We start from the raw sequence: 25,032 nt of genomic DNA on the forward strand, positions 1-25,032 counted from the left end.
AGCTTGTAGATCTGCTATTTTCAAACATCTGCTATTTTCAAACATTTTTGTACTTTTACTTTTGATACTTTAAGTACATTTTGATACCAATACTTTTGTACTTTTACTCAAGTAAATTTTGAATTCCGGACTTTTACTTGTAACAGAGTACTTCTACATTGCAGTATTGATACTTTTACCTAAGTAAAACATTTGAGTACTTTTTTTTCCACCACTGGGTACAGCCATACATTTGGGCTAAGAGGATAACACAAAAAAAAAGTCCTGGGGACTTGTTTCCGTTGTGGTCCTATGTATTCAATTCATCAGGAGCTGTCTTCCTGTTGTTGACAGGAGTCTTGCAGCAGTATTCTGACCTTTTACCTTTTTTGGAAGTGCACAGAGACATGCTTACAACTGTCCAGCCTCCTGCTAACAGACGCATTTGTTTACTGTCGGCCTGTTGGAGGAGAGAACTGGTTGTAGCCAATATTCTTGTGCAATTGTACCGGAGTCTTTTGGCTGTTTCTGAAATGCACCTGATTGCATTATTCCAGCTGCGTCCATTCCCTAAGAAAACCCCCCTAATCAGTTGATACGTTCTATATTAACTCATAGTCATTACATTTTCATGACAGCAACACATTGTTCACAGTAGATTGAAAGTTTATTTTTTTCCTTTTCTTTTTTTTACCACATGAATCCTAGCCTCCCCATTCTGTGGTCATAATAGGTGGAAAACTGCCGATCTACAAGCTCACAAAGTGTGTAGATCGGACTATTTTCTTTAAAGACATTTGGTGTAGACTACTATAGGGAACAAAGGAGGGGAACGCGTCACGTACAGACCCTGGGGGGACCCCAGTCAATGACGAATAGGTTTAGGAGGTTAAATGGCATCTAATTTTGGAATGAAACTGTTGAAGTGAGTCAAATGGGTGTGTGCTGTACGTGTGTCTGCTCCTTGCTCTCTGTGTTGGTGGAAGGAAACTTTGGAGTGTCGTCACTGTGGTTTAGTGTTCCGTGGTGTAGTGGTCCAACATTAACATGCTGACTGTGCTGTGCAGGCTTATAAATAACCAGAGGTCCGTCTCATTTACTTAAGTAGCCTTTTGAATAAAAAGATTTTTTTTAATTAGTTTATTTAGCCTATTTTACATTTGCTCCTTTTAGATTTGGATACATTCTGCTTCTTACTCCCCCTCCCCCTCATTTCTTATTCAGTGCACATCAAATAATTGTTTGTCTCATTCTCCCAGAGAGACTTCAGCTAAAGAAGCTGTTATTTGCTTTGACTACATGTCACATTAATCCGATCAGTGAATGAGTGATAGTCCATGAGCCATACAAGATTTCATTATCGAAAGAGTGGGCAAAACCATACCTATATTAAATTGTTCATAGGGTCAATACGAGTAAATAAATATATGATAACCTCTCCACAGGAGCAGCTTTTTCATGGTTATCACACATTTTGTTATTTTCCCCATACGTACATGACAGGTGAAAAAAATTACAACATTTAAAAAAGAGGTATCATAATGAAACTTCCTGAGTTGATTACTTACATGAAGACAATGATTTATCGTATTACAAGTTTTCTGAAATTGTATATTTAAATATGCAAATTAGGCATTTAGTCCATGAGCCAGAGCCCCAAAATTGAGCCAGATATTGAATATTCCCTCGTTAAAAACCTTTGACTCCAACATCTTAACAAAATGAAATAAGTATGTTGACTCTGGCTTTGTCCAATGTTCCAATGCTGATTCTGGGAAGTTATGCAAATTTGGGCATATTTTCCTAATGCCTAATTTGCATATTTAAATATACAATTTCAGAAAACTTGTAATACGATAAATCATTGTCTTCATGTAAGTAATCAACTCAGGAAGTTTCATTATGATAACTCTTTTTAAAATTTTGTCATTTTTTCACCTGTCATGTACGTATGGGGAAAATAACAAAATGTGTGATAACCATGAAAAAGCTGCTCCTGTGGAAAGATTATCATATATTTATTTACTCGTATTGACCCTATGAACAATTTAATATAGGTTTGGTTTTGCCCACTCTTTCGATAATCATTGCTCAATTTTGGGGCTCTGGCTCATGGACTATGAGGGACAATCACTCTTCTAGGCATCTGCATGTCATGCATGTCATGGACATCCAAAGGGATTTTTATTATAGGCCATGCACCCTCATATCGAATGAGGGTCCCTAGTGTCCTAGGGCATTGGTTCTCAAAGTGGGTTCCGGGGACCCCCAGGGGTCCTTGTGGGGGGCTTAGGGGGTCCCCAGCAAAATGTGGTAATATAGCATCACAATAATTTTAACCTTTTATACTTTGGCTATTCAAAAATGGCAGATACACAAGCTCATAGCGCGGCACAGAGTGCCGCGCTATGAGCTTGTATATCTGCTATTTTTGAAAAATCTTGAACATTTGTGCAAACCTTTGAATATATATATTTTTAAGCAAACATTTGTAACTCAAGTCTTTGCTTCTGGGGGTCCCTGGAACAAAATAGTTTTGTCATGGGGGTCCGCGGTCAAATACATGTCATTTTGGGGGTCCTTGGCATGAAAAAGTTTGAGCACCACTGTCCTAGGGGCACTGATATGAAAATATGTTTTGGCTTAAACTGAATTAAATTGTCTAAATGCCATAAAGAGCTTTACTCTTTCATTGAGAGGAACATAGATTTGTAAAAAAAAGTAAAACATCAGTTGTGTGCTATATGAAAATATGAGGGTAGATATATATTTAGTGTCACCACCAGTTCATCTGTGGCACAGATGGTGTCAGACCTCTAATCTTCACTTTGTACCCAAATCCTACGAGTGCTTACTTGTCATCAAAACCTCCAGTCCGTCTGTGGTGCAGGAGAGATACGTCAGTGCCCCAGAAATGCAAAGGCCTTTGTGCATCTAAATGCTATGGGTTTAAGTATTTAGTTGTCATCAATATTGACCATACCTATGCCTCTGTGGTGCAGGAGATACAGTGTTTTGTAAACAGAAGGTTTGCGGTTCAAAACCCAAGGATGAGGTTGGAGATTGTCCACCAGGCTCTAATCTCTTACTGAAGAGCATACTGGACAATGGACAAAATACAAAACACGATGCAGTGGTGTAAAGTAACTAAGTACATGTACTCAAGTACTGAACTTAAGTACAATTTTGAGGTATTTTTTACTTTACTGGAGTATTTCCAATTTTCAGTGCTTTTACTTCTACTCCACTACATCTCAGAGGCAAATATTGTACTTTTACTCCACTACAATTATTTGAAAATTTTAGTTACTTGTTACTTTGCAATTATCAATTATTATATTATGAAACATACATTAACCACTTTAGCCCTATTTTATACATAGGTTATTTGAAAATAGCAGATCTACAAGCTCACAACACGTTGCATCGCGACACGTTGTAAGCTTGTAGATCTGCTATTTTCAAACATTTTAGTACTTTTACTTTTGGTACTTTAAGTACATTTTGATACCAATACTTTTGTACTTTTACTCAAGTAAATTTTGAATTCCGGACTTTTACTTGTAACAGAGTATTTCTATATTGCAGTATTGATACTTTTACTTAAGTAAAATATCTGAGTACTTTTTCCACCAATGACACAATGGTGCAGTGGTAACATTATGTGCCTCTCATAGCAGAGGTTCAAAGTTCAAATCTCAGACTTATTAGAGCGAAATACCGGAAGGAAAGATTTAAAAAGCTCACAATGTATGTCAGCCTGGAGTCTTTAGTTAAATATTAGCTGGGAAATATTCTTGTTCATGTAGCCTTCTTGAGCCTTGAGCTATGTGAAAACATGGTATAGTCAACAGGCAACTACAGAACACAACCGTATCCTTGTTTATGTAGTTGCAACTGTCTTTATTTAACCTGTTAAACCTGTTTAATCTGTCGTTTTAGATTTGAGCTAAAAAGCATTATTTTATCTGATCTGCAAGCTCATAGCGCATCACTTCATGCCTTGCTACGAGCTTGTAGATCTGCTATTTTTGAAAAATCCAGAAAGTTTGTGCAAAACTTTTAATATATTCTTTTAAAGTGAACATTTTTAACTCAAATCTTTGCTTCTGGGGAAGAAAATATTTTGAGATGGGGTCGGCGGCCAAATGACATGTACTGTATATAAATTTGGGGGTCTTTGACATGAAAAAGTTCGAGCACCACTGAACTTGAGTTTTTCAGAAAAATATTTTTAATGATTTATTAGAAGACATTTTGTATAGAATCGGCCTCAGGTCTTGATGGGTTAAATATGCATCAGTACAGTACATCTCTTAAAGGTCAGTTGGTTGGGGATGTTCTCACCTCAACCCCCCCGCCCCAATTTGACCTCTGTGGAAGTCTCTCCCCGATCCCATCGCCTGGGTCTGTGATCCAGTACACTGGGATGGTGTGGGACGAGAACCTGCCAGCTGACTCTGCAGATGCTGCGTTCACATGGACAGATACAAAGATACAAAGATACAAAGATACAAAGATACAGCGCATATTTGTCGCTCTGTCGCTTTGTATCTGTGTTGCTCAACACGGTCGTTGACGTCATCAAGCGCTGCGTCATCGGAGCTACAGTTGTAGTTTTGCATCTTTGTATCTGGAAGTTGAACCCAGCTCAACTTCAATTTGTAGCTTGTGTATCTTTGTATCTTTTGTAGCAGCTAGGGGTGTGCCAATAATATATCGTCCCGCGATATATCGCGATACGTTTTCATGACGATATGTATCGTTTTGGGAAGAAAAAAAAAATATATATATATATATATATATATATTTTTTTTTTACAATAATAATAATCAGGCAGCCCCGAGGTGAAAAGGGTGACAGCATGTTGTTTTTTTTTCGGTCAGGTGTCACACTAATGCTCTATTTGGATTCAAAACGGCTATTGTAGCTGAAAAGCTACAAGTTTGCATGTCTGAATAATGCAAAAACATAATTATTTGTTTGCATTTGCTTTTTTTCCTCCCCCATATAATTTCATAATAAAAAATTGCGTATCGTATCGTATCGAAATCGTTTCGAAGTTGTGAGCCCAATATCGTATCGCATCGTTTCGTGAAATTAGTGTATCGGCACACCCCTAGTAGCAGCTGTTTGTTGCTTTGTATCTTCATGTCGCTGGATTCCGTTGAAAACGGAATGGTAGCCTGTATCTTTGTATCTATCTGCCCGTGTGAACGCAGCACCACTGCACCTTCATACTCCTGACAGGTTCTCCTAGTGCAGTGGTTTTCAAACATTTTCATGTCATGGACGTCCGTGTCATGGACGTCCATGTCATGGACGTCTGCGCTTCGCTTCCACTTCCTCGGGTGCTGCTGAGCACCCGAGGAAGTGGAAGCGAAACGCTTTGTGCAAACAATAAAAAAGCAAAATCAGACCAGAGGAGTGTGCGGTCCCTTCTTGTGAAAGTTTTCACATTTTAGCTATATACGGTATATATATATATATATATATATATATATATATATATATATATATATATATATATACATATATATATATATATATATATATATATGTATATATAATATTTCGTTATTTCTTAGGCAACATTACGAGTGACTCCCTAGTCCCTGTGTAGCATGCAGTGCCTCCATCAGGTGCACACATAGGAGCCAAACAGTGCCTGTTTGTTTGCTTTCATAGGAGAAATTGCCCTTCTCATATTTACATATCGGTCCTGCTCTCATTACAATGTAGGCTAGGTTGCTTTGTTTTCTCATCCTGATGATAAGTCTGAAAACATTTAGTTGAGCACGGCAGTCTCCATGTTTCTTGTTAAAACCAGAGTATAAAAGGCATGGAAAATAGCAAATTAAGTTGTCAGCACTCGCTATGCAACACTTTTAAAAACACGCAGCAGAAGAAGGAAATGTAAGCATTTCTCAGACATGTGGGTGTAAGTTGTGGTTTACTTTATTGGACATTATGCAAGTAACACTCAAAAGTGTGAACTTGCTACAGTAGGTTCTGTTGACAGACTTTTTATTATCTATGAATCATTATCATTCATATTTGTAATAGACTGGGTCTATTTGCTAATAGTATGTTGGATTCATGCATATTTTCAGACATTTAAAACAAAACAAAAAAAAGTATCAGAGAAAAAAGATGACAGTGACTCTGAGGACCACCTAGGGGTCACTGACCCCTTGAATACCCATGATTTAGATCCCAGTGCAGAGTGTGTACTGTGATTTTTCCTTCTTTGAAGAACACAGTGTGTGGCCAATTCCATTTTAGGGAAGAAGAAAAAAAAAAGAACAGCCAACCTAGAAGTAACTAGTACTTCACAGAAACTACTAACTAGAGAGAGAGAGAGAGAGAGAGAGAGAGAGAGAGAGAGAGAGAGAGAGAGAGAGAGAGAGAGAGAGAGAGAGAGAGAGAGAGAGAGAGAGAGAGAGAGAGAGAGAGAGAGAGAGAGAGAGAGAGAGAGAGAGAGAGAGAGAGAGAGAGAGAGAGAGAGAGAGAGAGAGAGAGAGAGAGAGAGAGAGAGAGAGAGAGAGAGATGACATAAACCAGAACCACAATTTATGATATTAAATAATGAGAAATTACATGAAATCAGGTCTCCTGTTTCCTGGAATTTCCTGAACTGATACTCTTTTGCAGAGCATCATAGTATGGGGCCTGTTCTGTTCTCTCAATTAAAACATTTAAAGAAATAAAACAAAAATATATAGTAGTTTGTCTAAAGTCAAAGTTGTTGGCTACTGTTTATTGAAGCCTGGCCATTTCTATGGCAATTGTGGTGTAAAACAGCCTGGACAACGCTCCACACGTTCCAGACTCTTCTCCCTCCTGACCCCAAAAATGTGGAATAAACTCCTATGGCAGTCAGAACCGCAGACTCACTCCCAATCTTCCGCCGTAATCTGAAGACTCACCTCTTCAGACTCAACCTTCACTCTCCCTGTACCCCTTCTTGCCATCTGTTCTTTCCACTGATGCCAACGACTGACCAAGACATATACCTACTATGCAGACATAATGTTTATTTTGTTTCTTAGACTAGTTTTTCTCGACCACAAATGTTAAGAATGTGATTTAGATACATAACGTCATTTTAAACAGATGCTAGGTTCATTGTTTACCTGGTATCCTATAGTTTCAATGTGCAGAAAACATCTGTACATTTGTACAACTCAAACATATTCATGTCAAGGACCCCAAAATTAACATCTGGTTTGTTTTTTTCACTATTTTTTGAAAATCGCAACGCATTGTGAGCCTGTACATCGGCTGTTTTCAAATAGCCTATGTATGTAGGGTTAAAGTGGTTAAACAGCTATATCTATATTAAAACATTTTACTGAGGACCCCCTGGAACCCTCTGAAGGACCCCTGGGATCCAGACCCCACTTTTGAGGACCACTGATTTAGATAGCGTGTTGTTTAGACGGATGCTAAGTTCATTGTTTACCCTGGAATCCTATAGTTTCAAATGTACAGAATGTTATTTACTGTAGATGGCATGTTGATTAGACAGATGCTAGGTTCATTGTTTAGCTCATTGGTTCTCAAAGTGGGGTCCGGGGGAACCCCCAGGGGTCCGTGGGGGGGGGTTCCAGGGGGTCCCCAGCAAAATATGTTAATATAGCATCACAATAGTTGTAACCACTTTAACCTTTTATACTTTGGCTATTTTTTTTAACTCTTGAAAATTTGTGCAGATCTTTTGAATATATATTTTTAAAGCGAACATTTATAACTCAAATCTTTGCTTCTGGGGGGGTCCCTGGAACAAAATATTTTGAGATGGGGGTCCGCGGCCAAATACATATCATTTTGGGGTCCTTGACATGAAAAAGTTTGAGAACCACTGGTTTAGCTGGTATCTTAGTTTTTTTGAGGCACTACAATTCATTTGATTATTTACCTTCACTCTGGATAAGAGTGTCTGCTAAATTCCAACATTTTAATTATAAATTGTAGCCTACAAAGATATACAGAGACATGACATTTTGTCCCCGCTATCTCTCTCCTGATAGGATCACCTCCTCCCTCCTCTGAGCACCCGGCAGGGCCCTATCCTTTCATGGTGCGGTCAGATTACAGCGGTAAAGACGTCCCCGTGGTGCAGGCCTATGCCTTTGGGAAGTATCTGGGATACCTGCGTGTGAGCTTTGATGAAGCCGGCAACGTGCTGCGCTCCACGGGCAACCCTATTCTACTGGACAGCACCGTGGCAGAGGGTGAGTTCCTACTGGGGCTGCAACTATCCATAAATGTTTTGACAGTTTTTTGATCGAATAATCGAGAAGCGTCTTTTTTTGTTACATTTTTCATGTATCAATGAATTGCCGTGAAAAAGAAATCCTAAACACTGTTTTTAAACATCCTAAACACTGTTTTTCCCAAGCCCTGTTTTATACTTAACCCATTAAGACCTGAGGACGATTCTACAAATGCCTTCTAAATCAGTTTTCTATAATGTTCTATAAAGTAAAAAAATAGCAGATATACAAGTGCGAGCTTGTATGTCTGCTATTTTTTAATTGCCAACGCAAAAATCTAATGTGACAACGTTAGTTAATCCGATATATAATACTTCATCTTACAACAGTCACACAAAAAATGTGAAAATAACCGATATACAGGCTCCCAACGTGTTGCATTGCTTGTTGTTGCTAATAAAAGAACGGAGAATTAAAAAATGCTTTGCCAAAATTGAGAACGTTTTTTTATCAAAATCAATTATCAATAAGTTCGATTAACTTTGGCACCCTTAGTTATTACCCTATTATACTGGACAGCACTGCAGCAGAGGGTGAGTTATACAAACAGAAGTATTATTTTTGTATTTGTTTTACGTATTTTATCTCCTGTCTTCCCAGACCCCGTTATCCGTGCAGAAGTGGAGGAGTGGAAGAGGAGCTTGGCCAACTACTCCGCCAAGTACGTGGGAAAGACTCTCGTCTATCTCAACGGAACGTTTGACGAATGCCGCTACCGCGAGTGTAACCTGGGAAACCTCATCTGTGACGCCATGGTGAGAGTTTCAGAGCCTGGAATTTAATTTATCTTTTTAGGGGCAAGGCCACTTGTCCTTTGATGTCTTTATTTGTTGTTTTTACTTCTTTTGTTTTATCTTATCCTACTGTAAAGCACCTTGCCCCAAGGCCAAATGCCAGGGCAGGAAGGCCATCGAATAAAACCTTGATTTTTAAGTCCACTGACATAATGAATTTAGGGCCCTAAGGATGATTCTGTATTTAATATGTAGAAGGCTATTACTATATAAATGAAATAAACAAATAAGCTGATTAATAAAAAATATATCAAATTGGGGTCCATGTCCTAATGCAAGAAAGATTTATCACAATATGCACAATTAATCCTGAGTGTGTTTACATTCACTCAGTGTAATATTCTGTGTGGTTTACAAGCCAGAAGCAATGGCAGACTGTATGTTGGTGAGGGGGAGTGTCCAGGAATGTCCTGGTTATACTGTAATCACTGGAGTCTATAGCAAGGGTCTTCAACAGGGGGTCCAGGACCCCTAGGGGGGTCCTCGGTTACTAAAAGGGGGCCGCCAAATCTTTGTGTGATATTATTTATTTTACATTAACCACTTGAACCCTAGCATCCCTTTTCTGAGGAGAACTTTAGCCAAAAAATAGCCGATCTACAAGCTCACAACGCCTTGCACTGCGAGGCGTTGTGAGCTTGTAGATCGGCTATTTTTGGCAAAGAGGTATAGGTGTAGAGGGGAAAAAGAGCAGACCAAGTCAAAAAAAAAAAGTTTAATCTGAAACACAATTTTATACAATATAGAGGGGGTCCCTGCTTCATCTCTCTCAGCTAGGGGGTCCTTGACCTGAAAAACATTGAAGACCCCTGGTCTATTATAAGGGAGTATTATTGCGAACGCAGAAGGACCAAGTGGAGCTTACTATGTAACCCTGCTCAGGTTGTGTGTGTGTGTGTGTGTGTCTGTCTGTGTGTCTGCGATTCTGTCTGTGTTCATGCTCTCATTGGCTCACATGGCCCCATGTGACTCACATGCGTGCACTGCCTGTAAGCAGCCTCCAGAGTGCGCCAGAGTGCAGGAATTTAGACAATGCACACTAGCCTGCCACACACACACACACACACACACACACACACACACACACACACACACACACCACACACACACACACACACACACACACACACACACACACACACACACACACACACACACACAGTCAAATAACACAGATTCCAAGTCCTTAAATACACAATATTTTCGAGCTGCGTTCGCTTCCAGCGTTCGCGCGTCTTACTTGTAATAGACCAGTAAGGTCTGTTATAAGAGTATTTGGGATGTGAACTGTGAAGATCTTGTAAATCAGCCACCAAACGGGTGCAGTAACCACATAATCGTGGCATCCTGTCTTTTGACTCTGGCTCGGGGGGCCTGTGCTGCTTATCATTCCCTCTCTCTCCTCCCACTCTTCCACTATCTCTCCACTGTGCTGTCTACATGCCTTGACATGAAAAAACATGTTTTTTTCAAAAAGGATTTAGAAGACATTAAAGGTAGGGTAAGTGATATTTTTTGGTTAAAACAAAAAGTATTTTGTTAAAAGGTTAAAATACTATATTCTGATAGTAATCATTGCTATAGAGTGTTTTTTCAGTAACAGATGTCTCCCTGTCTCTCCAGCTCTTTAATAAACAGAAAATAAATTTTTCGGTAGGTGTCAAAATCTCAGCCAATCAGGAGAAAGTACCAATTTTTAAGCTTAATTTGTATAGTGTTCCAGTTCCAATTTTGTCTGCTCATTTCTTAGTGTCATCACTTCCAATTGCACTTGTTTAATCTGTATCCTGATTGAGTTCTCTGTCCTGGTTGGATAAAATTGGAAATGAAACTGAAACTGAAACGAAAATGCATTTTCTATTTAATAAAGACCTGGAGAGACAAGGAGACTCCTAATACTGAACAAACACTCTATAGCAATGAGTACTATCAGAATACAGAGCTATTTAACAATTATTTTAACCAACGCAAATCACCCTTACCCTACCTTTAACTCTCTCAGTGCCAATGAAATAAAAAAATGTATATGTGTATGTGTATGTATATGTAATGTATATGTTCATACTGTGCCAGCATTTATTTTAAAAAAAAAATTCAAAGTAAAAAAAAAGTGCTTAAGAAGCGAGATACAGCCTTTTTCAGTTATAAGTTAAACAAGGAGTGAATGGAGCAGCAAATCTTCGGATCACAATATCTTGGGTTCTGAACATTCTTTTCCATTTTTTTTATTATTATTATTATTATTTTATTTTTTATTTACTCAGGATTTTTCGTTCTGGCACTGAGGGCATTCAGAAAAAACTCGGGATAACTCGTGGCTTGGCACTGAGAGAGTTAATAGAATCCCCAGAAAGATTTGAGTTACAAATGTTTGCTTTAAAAATACATATTCAAAGATTTGCACAAATTTTCATGATTTAAAAAAAACAAATCTGATCTACAAGCTCATAGTGCGGCACTCGGTGAGCTTGTAGATCTGCTATTTTTGAATAGCCAAAGAAATCAAAAAACGACACCACGGTGCTTTCCCCGGGTCTTAATGGGTTTAAAACGGTGTGTAAAGTGAGAACCCTCTGAGAACCCTCTCTGCCTTTACAGATCGACAACAACATCAAGTATGCAGACGAGCTGCAGTGGAACCACGTGAGCTCCTGCATCTACAACAGTGGAGGCATCCGCAACGCCATCGATGAGCGCGCCCGCAACGGTGTGTATGATGGCACTACTCTCTATTTGTTCAAACACCTATTCCCTATTTTATACTTTGACCGTTAGAAAGTAGCCGATCTGCCAGCTCCTAAAGGGATAGTTCACCCCCAAAATGACTTTTTTTCCCCCTATCGATTAGTCACCCCATGGAGACTTGAATTCATGGATGTTTTGATTGATTGAAATTTTTATTAGGCAAAAGAATGTAAAACAACACAGTTACATTTATAATGCTAATGTCTAAAAGGTCCGGCCAAAAAAAGTCCTTGCGGACTTGTTTCTGTTGGGGTCCTTGAATTAATTTCATAGACATATATAGTAGCAACCAAACAGTTCAAAAATCAACATGAAAATACAGATAATACAGAAAAAATACCACTATGTACAAAAAAAAGCATGACATTTTTTTTTTTTTTAATTGTCGCAAGTCAATAATTTGATGACAAGCAGCGGTTCCGGTTCCAGACACAAAGGGAACACAAAGAGTCTCCTTTGTGTTTCCTACCGGAACCGCTGCCTACCCTACCGGTCATCAAATTATTGGCTTAGGAATTCAAGTCTCCATGGGGTGACTAATCGATAGGAATTTTGTTTTTTTTGGGGTGAACTATCCCTTTAATGTGTCACATCGTGACGCATTTTGAGCTCGTAGAGCCACACTTTTCAGATGATTTGAAGGATTTTGAAAATGTAAACAAAATACTAACTAGAAAATGTGCTCCTCGGAGCACAAGTCTCCGCCAGTACTGTTCCTGATTAATCCTGTCTTACCTATTCAAATACTTGTCTGTCTTCTTCATCTTCATTGTCTTGAACAGTTTCAGCAGTTGATTGGTGTGTTTGATCAGCTTTGGCCTTCTGCGCCTTTGTTTGACCAATGTTAGGTGTTCTCAGAGGGACACAACGTTTTTTGAAGTGACACACCTATTTATAGAATTGTATTTCGTCATGCATTCCTCTAGCCAATCAAAGGCATTGGTGTCAACATATTAATACGTATTAAGATTTCGGTCTTGTTGTGGGATCAATTCAACTCTAGTCCTCTTCTGTGTTACTGTTGTAGATGAGTATGCTTTCTTAGCTTTGGCCTTCTGCGCCTTTGCTTGACCAATGTCAGGTGTTCTCAAAGGGACACACACACGCACGGACGGGTGATTTGGACTAGAAGATACTGTTCCAATCAAGATTGATTGATCCTGTCTTACCTCGCTTCAAAAACGTAAACGGCTTTTTGAAGTGACACACCTTTTTATTATAGGATTGTATTTCGTCATGCGTCCCTCTAGCCAATCAGAGACATTGATGTCAACATATTGACACGTATTAAGAGTTCGGCTTTGTTGTGGGATCATTTCAACTCTAGTCCTCTTCTACGTTACAAATGTAGATGAGTATGCTTTCTTAGCTTTGGCCTTCTGCGCCTTTGCTTGACCAATGTTAGGTGTTCTCAGAGGGAAACACACACGCACAGACGGGTGACTTGGACTTACTGAAGGTACTGTTCCAATCAAGTCTGATTGATCCTGTTTTACCTCACTTCAAAAAGTAGGGGCTTTTTGAAGTGACACACCTATTTATAGAATTTTATTTCGTCACGCGTCCCTCTAGCCAATCAGAGGCATTGGTGTCAACAAATTGACACGTGTCACGTGGAGCTTGCCCAATGTTAGCTTGGCTAATAATGTTTGCTCACACAAAGCGAAAACATATTCTCCACCTTCGGCGGAGACAATAATAATTACACATTTTGAAAGTTTTGGCCTATAATGGCATGCCCAAAATATGGACCAACAGTGCAAGTAAAAAAAAGAAAGAAAGAAAGAAAGTGAGGAAATATATACCTTTTGTATTTGGGAAAGAGAGAGAGAGAGAGAGAGAATCCCTCCATAGTAGGTCAAAGAAACAAACCACCCACTGGAGTCGTGACGTAAACACAGGCCCAGCAGCCGATCTTGTCACCGTTCAGAGAGTAATTACAGCTTCCAGGTTAGCGCCGTACCACAGTGGCTATTTTTGACTCTTTTCCTCTATGATTTTCTCCTCCTTGCGTAATACACGTCATTTAAACATGCTGCCTCTGTGTTGAAACGAAGTTTGTTTTTTTAGGGAGGAGCAGCCAGTAGCGTATCGTCTCTGTCGGGGTGGAAACCTCGTTATGGCCAAAACTGTTACTTCTCAGGATTCAAATTCAAAAGCATCAAAAGTAGCAGATCTACAAGCTCGAAACGCGTCGCTTCGCGCCGCGTTTCGAGCTTGTAGATCTGCTACTTTTGACGCATTTGTGTGACACACGTTAATTTACAAAAAAAAACACAAATAGTTAGAATATGGAGATGTAAGAGGTTTCTGCCCGACAACAACGATATTCAAAAAGACTAGTCCTGTCACACTCTCTCCTCCAGCATGTTGAAACGTCCAGTTTGTACACAGGACGTGACTACTCAGGACGGTACTGTAACTACTCCAAAGCTTCCATAACAGGCTTCTATAGCAGTGGTTCCCAAACCTTTCAGCTCAAGACCCAAAAGATAAATATAGTAGTGTCTCCCCGAGACACAAACGTACAAAATGACGTTATGAATGAATCACTGAAGCCCCATTTAATAGTGAAAATCCACCTTTTTCTTGCTATTTCATAAAAGTGTTTTTAATTTATGATTTTTGTTTTGTTTTGTCTTTGAGTTTATTATTATTTTTTATAACATGTTGAAATAAAAAAGGAGGACATTTTGGGGAAACACTGTTATAGAATGATTCTCTGTGTTCTGTTACGAGCAGGTAATCTTAGAAAAAAGCAGAGGATCGTTGCAACTGTGTTGAGATTTAGAGCGTTAACTGTGTCAGTAGCGCAGCAACATTGTCTTAACCACTGTCAACCTGGTGACCATATTTTAAGGCGAAATGTTTTACATAAAACAAATATACTATTTTACAAGCTCAAAACATGCCACATCACTACATAGATTGAGTAACATAGCTGGGGTACAACTTGATGGTATGCTGTCAATGTGTGAGACCCGGGTAACAGGTGTGTATTATTATAAGTGTGTGCACACATACAGGCTCCATCACCATGGAGGACCTGATCGCCGTCATGCCGTTTGGAGGGACGTTTGACCTGGTGGAGGTCCGAGGCTCCACGCTGTGGAAGGCGTTTGAACACTCTGTCAGGAGATACGGAGAAGGCGTTGGAGCATTCCTACAAGTGTCTGGTAATTGGTAACCTCCTTTCTCCTCCTCTTAAACATTTCTGTTCTTTACGTCCTTGTCAAGTGACGTCAGTGTTGGAGAAACTCATTTGGAGAAACGCTATTGTATGTTTTCTTTGTACTAAACCCAATATACTTCTAAAAACACAACATCTAAACATTTATGACTGCACTCACTCAACAAATAACTTTAAAAAGAAAAAAAAGAAAAGAGACAGTGTCTTTGTTTGAAAATTCAGTCCTTTTTTAGAAAAATACTTAATAAAAATATTTGTAAAAATAAAATAAAAAATTAGGCCACAATACAACTGTCTTAGTGTGAAACTTGAGCTTGAATTGCTGAACACAGAGTTTGTATCCTGGCTGAGACTGATGACAAGCACACACGGAGCTCCCAGTTGACCTCTACAGACGGATACCAAAACACTCGCCCCAAAACACGCCTGGTATTCCTAAACGTAACATCAGTAAAACTATGCCTAATCCTAAACTTATTTCTAACCTTATCCTCAGTAAAACAAATACAAGAACCGCTGGTCCGCGAAAACAAATGGGGGTAGCGTGCTTTGGGGCGAGACTTTCGGTTACACAAATTACACGTTCACACTAACACCCTGGAGCGATTTAGAAGCACTTTATAAGAAATCTAACACTTATGTAGTGTTTTATTGTTGGACATTCATCATGGCAGGTTATAACATGGGCTTTTGGGACAGGACAGCCCCTCTTCGCCGGTACGACGTTCAGGTCCGCCGTATCGGCCCGTTCCGACCCACTTTCACCCCTGAGTACCTGCCAGGCGAGTACAGGTGATGGCCCCATGAAGACAAAGCCACACATTTGCATTTATATGTGCGAGGGTCGATTCACTGGATGTATGTCCGCGACGGACGATGAGCAATGGCTTAAGGCAGCACCATGACGCATCTATTGTTCTGGGGGGAGGGGGTTGATTTCTTTCTTTTTCATTCGGCACACCTAGCATATCCTCGCGGCCCAAAAAAGGTCCGATTGCCGGGGTTGGGAAACACTGCCATAGGAGACATGGAAGCACCATAGGAAGCACCATAGAAGACAGGGAAGCAATAGTCTTTGCTGTAGTCTTTGCACTGAAGCTGCGGTGTTTTCCACGTGGTTACCACAGGGTTCCATGTGGAGTATGACGTGTCCAAGATGACGGGACAGCGGGTGAAGAGCCTCAGCATCCTGTGCACCAGCTGCCGGGTTCCCCGCTATGAGCCTGTGGAGCAGGAGCTGGTCTACAAGGTGGTGCTGCCCTCCTACCTGGTGACGGGAGGAGACGGATACTCCATGATCAAAGAGGAGAAACTCAAACACAACAGCGGTGAGCTAGCATGCAGTGATCATTCTGACAGCAAATTTTGATTTAGTTGTAGTCATAGTCTTTTGTATCAAATGTCATTTAGTTTGTCATATTTTAGTCACCTGAAAAGTTTTAGTCGACTAAATATCATAAGATTTTTGTTGACTAAATCTACAGTTGATTTAGTCAAAAAAATATTTTGGCAGGCCTTGATGGCGTCGTAATGGCTGATTTTACACTTGCATGCTGAAAATAGCCGATCTGCAAGCTCACAACGCGTCGCAGCGCGACGCGTTGTGAGCTTGTAGATCTGCTATTTTCAGAGCGCAGCACCCGGAGCGCAACCAAACATACAGCGACTTGTCTTTTAGTTCTACTGGATCTCTTCTCCACTAGTCCAATCAAAGTGTATTTATATAGCACGTTTCATACATCAAGTGCAGTTCAATGTGATTCACAGAATAGGTTTAAAGATAAAGATTAAAAAACCCCGGAGGATAGCAACAAAATAGAAAAGAAAACATTTAGAATAGTAAACATTGGTAGTCAAAGAGTTAATACAATTGTATTTTGTCTCCCTGCTCTTCTACCGTGTCAACTTTTTTTTTCGTTCACAAATTTTGATTCAATGTATCCCCTGAGCAAGCAGGCAGGCTCTATCAGCTCAATTGTAAAAAATGTCAGCACTTGCGCTGGAAACCGGGTTCAAATCCGGGTTAGAAGAGGAAAGTTACATTATTATAATAATAATAATTATACATAAGATTTTATATAGTGCTTTTCTAGATACTCAAAGTCGCTTTACAGAAGCAATATAAAAACAACTTTATTAGAAAGAACTAGTGCGGCTTTAAGCTCTTGTTAATACTCTGTGCTCACGCTATGAGCTTGTAGATCTGCTATTTTTGAATAGAATAGAGCAGGGGGGTCTTCAACGTTTTCAGGCCAAGGACCCCCTAGCTGAGAGAGAGTGGTAGCAGGGACCCCCTACTCTATATTGTATAAAATTGTGTTTCAGATTAAACTTTTTTTGTTTACTTGGTCTGCCCTTTCTTCCCTCTACACTATCTCTTTGCCAAAAATAGCAGATCTACAAGCTCACAACGCCTCGCGCTGCGAGGCGTTGTGAGCTTGTAGATCTGCTATTTTTGGCTAAAGTTCTCCTCAGAAAAGGGATCCTACTAGGGTTCAAGTATTAGTTAAGGTAAAAAAAAAAATTATATCACACAAAGATTTGGCGGACCCCCTGTAGTAACTCTGAGGACCCCCTAGGGGTCCCGGACCCCCTGTTGAAGACCCCTGGAATAGAGTATAAAAATAATGGTTATAACTCAAATCTAAAATGACACGGATGCGTTCCGGGATTGAATGGGTTAATTGTCGTCTGCCATGTCGTTTGGTTGAGAAATCACTGGAACAAAATGCCTTTCTTCTCTTCCAGGGGACTTGGACATTGCTGTCTTGTCCAACTACATCGCAGAGAGGAAGAAGGTTCACCCGTCGGTGGAGGGACGGATACGGATCTCCAGCTCGGCCTCGGGACCATCAGGGACCACCGCTTCAGTGGTCCTCCTCCTAACCGGACTGCTCTTCACTCTCTATGGGAGTCTGTGAGGTTTCAGTTATAGCACAGGCTTTGAAGAGGACAGAAATGTGTTTTTATTGAAGAAAAAAAGAAGAAGAAAGAACAATTGAATTTTATTATAGCGCCAAATCACAACAAGTTGTCTCAAGACACTTAATAGAGCAGAGACCTGACATTGCCCCATCCTGAGTAAGCAATGTTTTGTGACAGAGGCAACGGAAAAACTCCCTCTTAACTCACTCACTTTTTTTTTTTTGCGTTTCACAAACTGCCAGAGATTTTTCATTGAAAAAAAAAAGGTACTCAGGAGCCGAGATACAAAATGTTTAAGTTTTAAGTTAACAAGGAAGTGGATGGGAGTCTAGATCTTCAAAAAAATCATATCTCCTTGGTCTTTGGGTTAAAAAATAAAAAAATAAATAAGAAAAAGAAAAAAAATTATTGTTTTATTTTTTATTAAAAGTCGTTTTAGTCGTTCTTGGCAGACAGGGCTTAAAGGACAAAAGTCGTTTTAGTCGTTCTAGGCAGGGAATGAGTTGAGGGAGATTTTGGACTAAGGTTTTCTTACCTTTTCTATGACGTTATGATATCTTAGGATGAATGGTACAGTAGAAAGATGTCATAACTCCATCCCGGCTCCGCCACGGCTCAAATCGTGTGCTAATAGGCTAGATCGTGTATTTTAATAGCTTTTTTTTGTGGGTGAGATCTGACGTTCATAGTGACAGAACACTATGCAACCCAAAAAAATAAGTCTCGCTAGACGAGATGGAAATCTCGAGATTTCGATCTCATCTAGCGAGTTGTTTTTTTCTTTTTTTTCTTCTACTGTACCATTCATCCTAAGATATCATAACGTCATAGAAAAGGTAAGAAAACCTTAGTCCAAAATTCTCCTTTAACTGGAAGAAACGTCAGGCAGACCCAGGCTCTCTATAGGGTCTGACACACAGTCATAAGATTTCATCATGTGATTATTCCCAAAAATCTGATTACAAATTAAGAAATTCCATTTATTTAACATTCCAGAAATCGCATTAGATTTTTTTGGCTCGATGATGACCCAGATGCTGTTTCATTATTTAAGCTGCTCTCAAACTTTTGAAAATGTCTTTTTTATCTTTTCTGGGTTCTTTCTTTGGTTATCGTGGGTTAGCTTTTCTTTTTCACCTTGTTTCAAATACAAAGGGCAGGCTGCTACCTGTTATTAAGAGAGGGCTTTGCATTAAGTCTTCCTGCTCACAGACAAAGGAGCTTGAAGTTATGATACTTCAACTGTATCAAAAGATCAAGAGAGTGCTTCACAAAGGTTTAAATAGTCGCTTAGCAACAGCACTAGCCATAACCATCTACGTATTGATGCTACTAGCCCAGTGTTCCCCAAACAATCGGTCACACGACCATTTTCATGGGTTGTGAGTAAATATCCCTTTTCTTGTTTCCTATATATACTTTTTTTTTTAATTATTATTTCAAAATATTTTCAAACATTAATTAAAAAATGTAAACATTTTAAAAACATTTTCCAAAAGAATTTCAGATTTTTTTTTTTTTAAATCATAAAACTTAATTAGCAGTGAAAATAGCTGACCTACAAGCTCACAGCATGTCTCATCGCGATGCCTTGTGAGCTTGTAGATCTGTAATTTTCACTATGAAATAGGGAATGTTTATAAGTTTGGGTTCCGGGGCTGAAAAAGTTAGGGAAACACTGTTACTAGCCCAAATAAAGGTATACTTACTTAACTATGGATTTATCATGCAAGATCACCAAGAATATGTAATGCTTTTACAAGCTATGTAATTCAGAGTGTTTAAATGATGTCTTTAAATAGTTGGGTGCATTTGAGTGCAGAGCACTTGGCACTGTGTTAAGGTATAATGTGTATTAATTTGCATACTAAAAGTATTGTAATAAAGCAATAAGCCATGCAAGGCTGTGGTTTACCGTGCATTTTACAACGGCTAAGAGGCGTGGTAGGACCCTCTTTGCCCTCACATCGCGTATTTTCCACCGAAAATTTCATCCCAGAATAAGGATGCTTTATTTTGATATTGATTGCTGGTTTTCATTTTTACTCTGCTACACCAGGTGAATGGGAGAACCACTGGACTATGTTAGTACTAGTAGTAGGAATAGCTACTACAATATTACTTCTAACAAAAACACAAACAAAAAAAGGATCGTATTAGGTCTAGACAGCCGATGATCACACTATGTTTGCACATAGACCATCTCTTAAAATGTACCATAATATCTTATGCCATATATAATGACTTGGCATATAAATATGGTATATAAACATGTTTATTTGATATATACATATTATTTTTGTAGTAATGATTATGCTCCCCTTGTGAAAATGTGTTTACCACATGTGCTGTGAGTATCTTCTTTGAATCTTTGTCCACTGTGAACGCCATTAAACACCAAGATCAACCACAAAAACTGACTATGGTTGACATTTGAATAGTTTGCCATGATTGTGTGAAGACTTCAGAAAGGCTCGCTAGTTAACGGCTGAAATTTCAGTTGACCTAAATCGGCTCAGATTTGTGATGTGAAAGTACTGCTAAGGCTGTAATCAGTGGTGGAAAGTAACTACTGTAAGTACATTTACTCAAGTACTGTACTTAAATAAAGAAAATGGTATTTTTTACTTTACTGGAGTACTTCCAATTACATCTTCGTCAGGTCATCATGACCTAACAGTATCATGTCAGTATGGTCAGTATCATGTCAGTATCATGGTCAGTGTATCATGGTCAGTGTATGATGGTTAGTATCATGGTCAGTATTATGGTCAGTATCATGTCAGTTAGTCAGTATAATGTCAGTATCATGGTCAGTATCATGTCAGTTAGTCAGTATAATGTCAGTATCATGTCAGTATCATGTCAGTATCAGTATCATGTCAGTATCATGTCAGTATCATGTCAGTATCATGTCAGTATCATGGTCAGTATCATGTCAGTTAGTCAGTATAATGTCAGTATAATGTCAGTATAATGTCAGTATCATGTCAGTATCATGGTCAGTATCATGTCAGTATCATGGTCAGTATCATGTCAGTTAGTCAGTATAATGTCAGTATCATGTCAGTATCATGTCAGTATCATGTCAGTATCATGTCAGTATCATGGTCAGTATCATGTCAGTTAGTCAGTATAATGTCAGTATAATGTCAGTATCATGTCGTCAGTATCATGGTCAGTATCATGTCAGTTAGTCAGTATAATGTCAGTATAATGTCAGTATCATGGTCAGTATCATGGTCAGTATCATGTCAGTATCATAGCCATTGCTTTCTGTAATGGCTACAACTGTACAAATAATCTTATTAAAGTTACAATCCATTAGCCATTAGTTTTATGCCTCTCCCAAATGCCTCTTTATTGTACAAACGTCAATAAAGATGGCAGCACATGTAGCACCGTCTACTTCAAATAACTATTGATATTGTCAACCAATGTCCTACCCCACCAGGTTCCAAAAGCGTCGCAATGGAGGAGTAGGGAGACCAGATTGTAGCTTTTAAGGGACTAGTTGTTTTCGCACAAATCTGTTTGTTTTCTTTTTTGTAATGAGGGTTTTCTTATCCTTGTCATCGTAAATCAGCACAGCTCACAGCGTTTTGGATACACCCTCTGTGATTTGAAGAACAAGGCTCCCTCTGTGTGGGGAATCTCTCACACAACACCAGCTTTTATTCTCAGGAAACTTCGGCTTAATCCACCTCATTGGGCTCCAACACAGCTGGCATGGCAGCAGAGAGACAAGTGGTGCCAACTGGCCAAGAACGCACGCACAAGCCTGAATAGGAAATAACGGATTTAGCAAGCAGCCATGTGAAGACATGGAAATCACTGTGGTGTGGGGTCATAAACAGGACACAAGTACATTTTAAATATCCACAAATGATGGATGGCTGGGCGTCTGAATTGATGATTGAACTGAACATGTTCTCTAAAAACGGTTCATAGTGTATTTTTTGAAGCAGAGTTACTTTAGATGGAAATTATGACAGATAAACAGGGTTGAATTTGCTGGAGGGGGGGTTTGGGGGAGAAATCCATGCCTCTGTTATTGATATCCCCTCTCTGGTCATTGATTTTTATGTGTCCCTGCTTCTAGGCTGGCTGGCTGGCTGGCTGGCTGGCTGGCTGACTGACTGACTGACTGACTGGATCACTCACTCACTCACTGACTGACTGACTGACTGACTGGATCACTCACTCACTCACTCACTGACTGACTGACTGACTGGATCACTCACTCACTCACTCACTCACTCACTCACTCACTCACTCACTCACTGACTGACTGACTGACTGGCTGGCTGGCTGGCTGGCTGGCTGGCTGACTGACTGACAGATAGCGAGACAGACGGGAGCGAAAACATCATCCCTCACCTTTAGCCATTCAGGCCTGGCGGGGATAAAGACACAAAAAAATACAAAATAAAAGTCTGGGGACCCAGTCTGAGAATCACTGTGCTATTGTATAGTGTGATTACAGGTCAATATAAACACCGAAGGAGAGCTGTGTTGGTAAAGCCAGGTTATTCATATCTTTTTTATAGATTTTCATGCAAGTAACCTTACATAATGGAGTCAACATGGCAAAAAAGCACTGGTAGTCGGACTCGGTACACCTGGTTTCTGCTGGGAACAGGGTTCGATTCCCTGCAGCGCTATACCGTTTCACCTTTGTCCTGTTGTGTATGTTTACATTAAATGTTAGCACTCAATTAATTGATTCATAATACCTGAATGCATTTTAATTATAATATGTCAAGCAGATAGCGCTGTGATTACCTGTGATTACATCTTTAGCACATACTCCTATGTCATGGTGTATTAGTCGGCACAGTGGATTAATATTTTGATCGATCTGGGATGTTAAAGTTGTACAAAACTGTGGTCAATGACTCGCCTCTTCAGCCAGCTTTAGTCGGAAGAGCTCTTGACTCCAGACCATAAGGTCATGGGATCGACTCTCAGCACAGGGAGTTCAGCATCAGAGCAATCTGGCTCCCATGGGTTTACTAACTTTTTTCCTCCTTTTAATGGCCATTGACATTGCATTGGGTGCTTAAAGTTAAATATTAAAAGAAACGTATTTCAAAGTAAAAATCTCAACCATGCATGTCCACAGTAAGGTGGAATTTTTAAATTGTGAATCAAGTTTATAGGTGTAAGTATGAAGGAACAGCAAGGTGCCAAAGTTTTCAGATGTAAGTTTTAAAAGTTAAATATCTCAAAAACTACAAAACATTTCAAAGTAAAACGTTCACGCATGTGTGTCCGCAGTAAGCTGAATTTTAAAAAGTGTGAATGGAGTCTATAGGTGAAAGTATTTTTTGTGTTTTTTTTATGTGTCAAAATCTTCCATCAGCATCCATTATAAATCTCTGAATTTTAAAGGAGTACAATTCTAAAACTATGAAACATTTCAAAGATTCAGATCCAGACTGCACTAGCGATGTGTTTACATTCGACCGCATGGCTCATTTGCATAAGACGTTACCATATTGATTTTATCCCACTGTTGAGGGTTAGGGTTTTGTTTTATATATTTTGTTTAAGACTTACAGTAGGCTGCCTTGCCCCACTGGAATACAGTGACTGATATGAATTAATAATATACTGGACCATACGTAAAATGAAGAATACCTTGTGATGTTTTTGATTGATTGATGTACTTTATTTAGTAAGACATGAGAACAACAGTACATGGAAGTACAAATTCACAATACAAGGTCTACTAAACTGGAAGACTCATTAAGCAATGAGCTTGTTTAAGATGAGATCCTCATTATGGCCAAAACTGTTACTTTTCAGCATAAACATTCTAAAGCAACGAGGTCTACCTCTTCTTGGACGTTGTATGGACGTCATACAGACTTTTTTGATGGTGTTTTTGCAACGCAGCTGACTTTAATCAAAAACAGCTGATTCAGCAGAAATAGTGCAAAAAAACAAGACTCTCCCCACCAAAATCGGCAAGACACACCATCTCCCGTTTGCTTCCCTTATCTGCATAGTCTCGCGTCTCGAGTAGCTTTCTGCGTGAAGTGGGCGGACGCCAACCTGCTTCCGGTCTCCTAAAAAGGCGTCCGCCCACTTCACGCAGAAAGCTATGCGAGACTATGCAGATACGGGAAGCAAACGGGAGATGGTGTGTCTTGCCGATTTTGGTGGGGAGAGTCTTGGTTTTTGCACTATTTCTGCTGAATCAGCTGTTTTTGATTAAAGTCAGCTGCGTTGCAAAAACACCATCAAAAAAGTCTGTATGACGTCGACGTCCATACAACGTCCAAGAAGAGGTAGACCTCGTCGCTAAAAGACGCTGATGGGATTACTGAAAATGATTTATTTTTGCTATTTCTGCTGAATCTGCTGTTTTTGCTATTTTAGAATGTTTATGCTGAAAAGTAACATTTTTGGCCATAATGAGGTTTCCGCCCGACTGACAATATATTTATATTTATATTGTTTTTCAGGACTTTCAAAAAGTGTTAAGCAAAATGGGGTCCGGGGACCCCCAGGGGTCCTTGGGGGGGGGTTCCAGGGGGTCCCCAGAAAAATGTTATTATTAAATATGGCTCTTTTTAATGGATCCTATGTAAGTAAAGCCAGATAAAAGTGTCAAACTCACAAAATCCACCAGAATACTGGAAATTACATAAAACATTTACTGGGGGGGGGAGCTTGCCTGTCAAGCCATTAATCTCAGGTTCAATCCCAGGCCTCAGCAATGTGTCAAAGTGTCTCTGAACAAGACACTTAAAAGAATAGTTCACCCAATAAATACTGATTTTCTATCAATTACACACTCCATGAAGCCTTGAATTCATGGAGATTTTTTTGTTTTTGAAACATTCCTGAGCACAGACTCAGACATATTGGTTGGATGTGCATGGCGCATATAAAAGGCTATCGCATTGTAGATTAGTAGGCGATAATTCCAATATTCACTATACATTCCTCATGTTTAAGGCTAACTGAATTATATATTTATGAACTTGCATATAAATTGTATATATTTTTGGACGACTTGTGCATTTAATTTGTCTGCAATACTTTGCGACGCTTTCTCCCTGGATCCATTTATTGCGGCCATGTTTCCTTTCTTTTGACTTGCTTTTTT

The 25,032-nt window shown here is 39.4% G+C and overlaps 1 protein-coding gene across 1 annotated transcript in view; it reads left to right on the forward strand.

Moving 5' to 3' along the window:
- LOC308102747 (snake venom 5'-nucleotidase-like) overlaps positions 1-20,565 on the forward strand; it is a 30,903-nt gene extending 10,338 nt beyond the window's left edge. Inside the window, exons 4-9 of the mRNA XM_080452598.1 lie at positions 8,013-8,216; positions 8,859-9,013; positions 11,651-11,759; positions 14,824-14,973; positions 16,115-16,315; positions 17,736-20,565. Of these exons, the coding sequence (XP_080308724.1) occupies positions 8,013-8,216; positions 8,859-9,013; positions 11,651-11,759; positions 14,824-14,973; positions 16,115-16,315; positions 17,736-17,908 (992 nt within the window). The 3' untranslated portion in view covers positions 17,909-20,565. The remainder of the gene's footprint in view (positions 1-8,012; positions 8,217-8,858; positions 9,014-11,650; positions 11,760-14,823; positions 14,974-16,114; positions 16,316-17,735) is intronic.
- Positions 20,566-25,032: the final 4,467 nt, after the last annotated feature.

The sequence above is a fragment of the Gymnoscopelus braueri genome (assembly GCF_963280865.1).
Source record: "Gymnoscopelus braueri genome assembly, chromosome: 16".
NCBI classification, from domain to species: Eukaryota; Metazoa; Chordata; class Actinopteri; order Myctophiformes; family Myctophidae; genus Gymnoscopelus; species Gymnoscopelus braueri.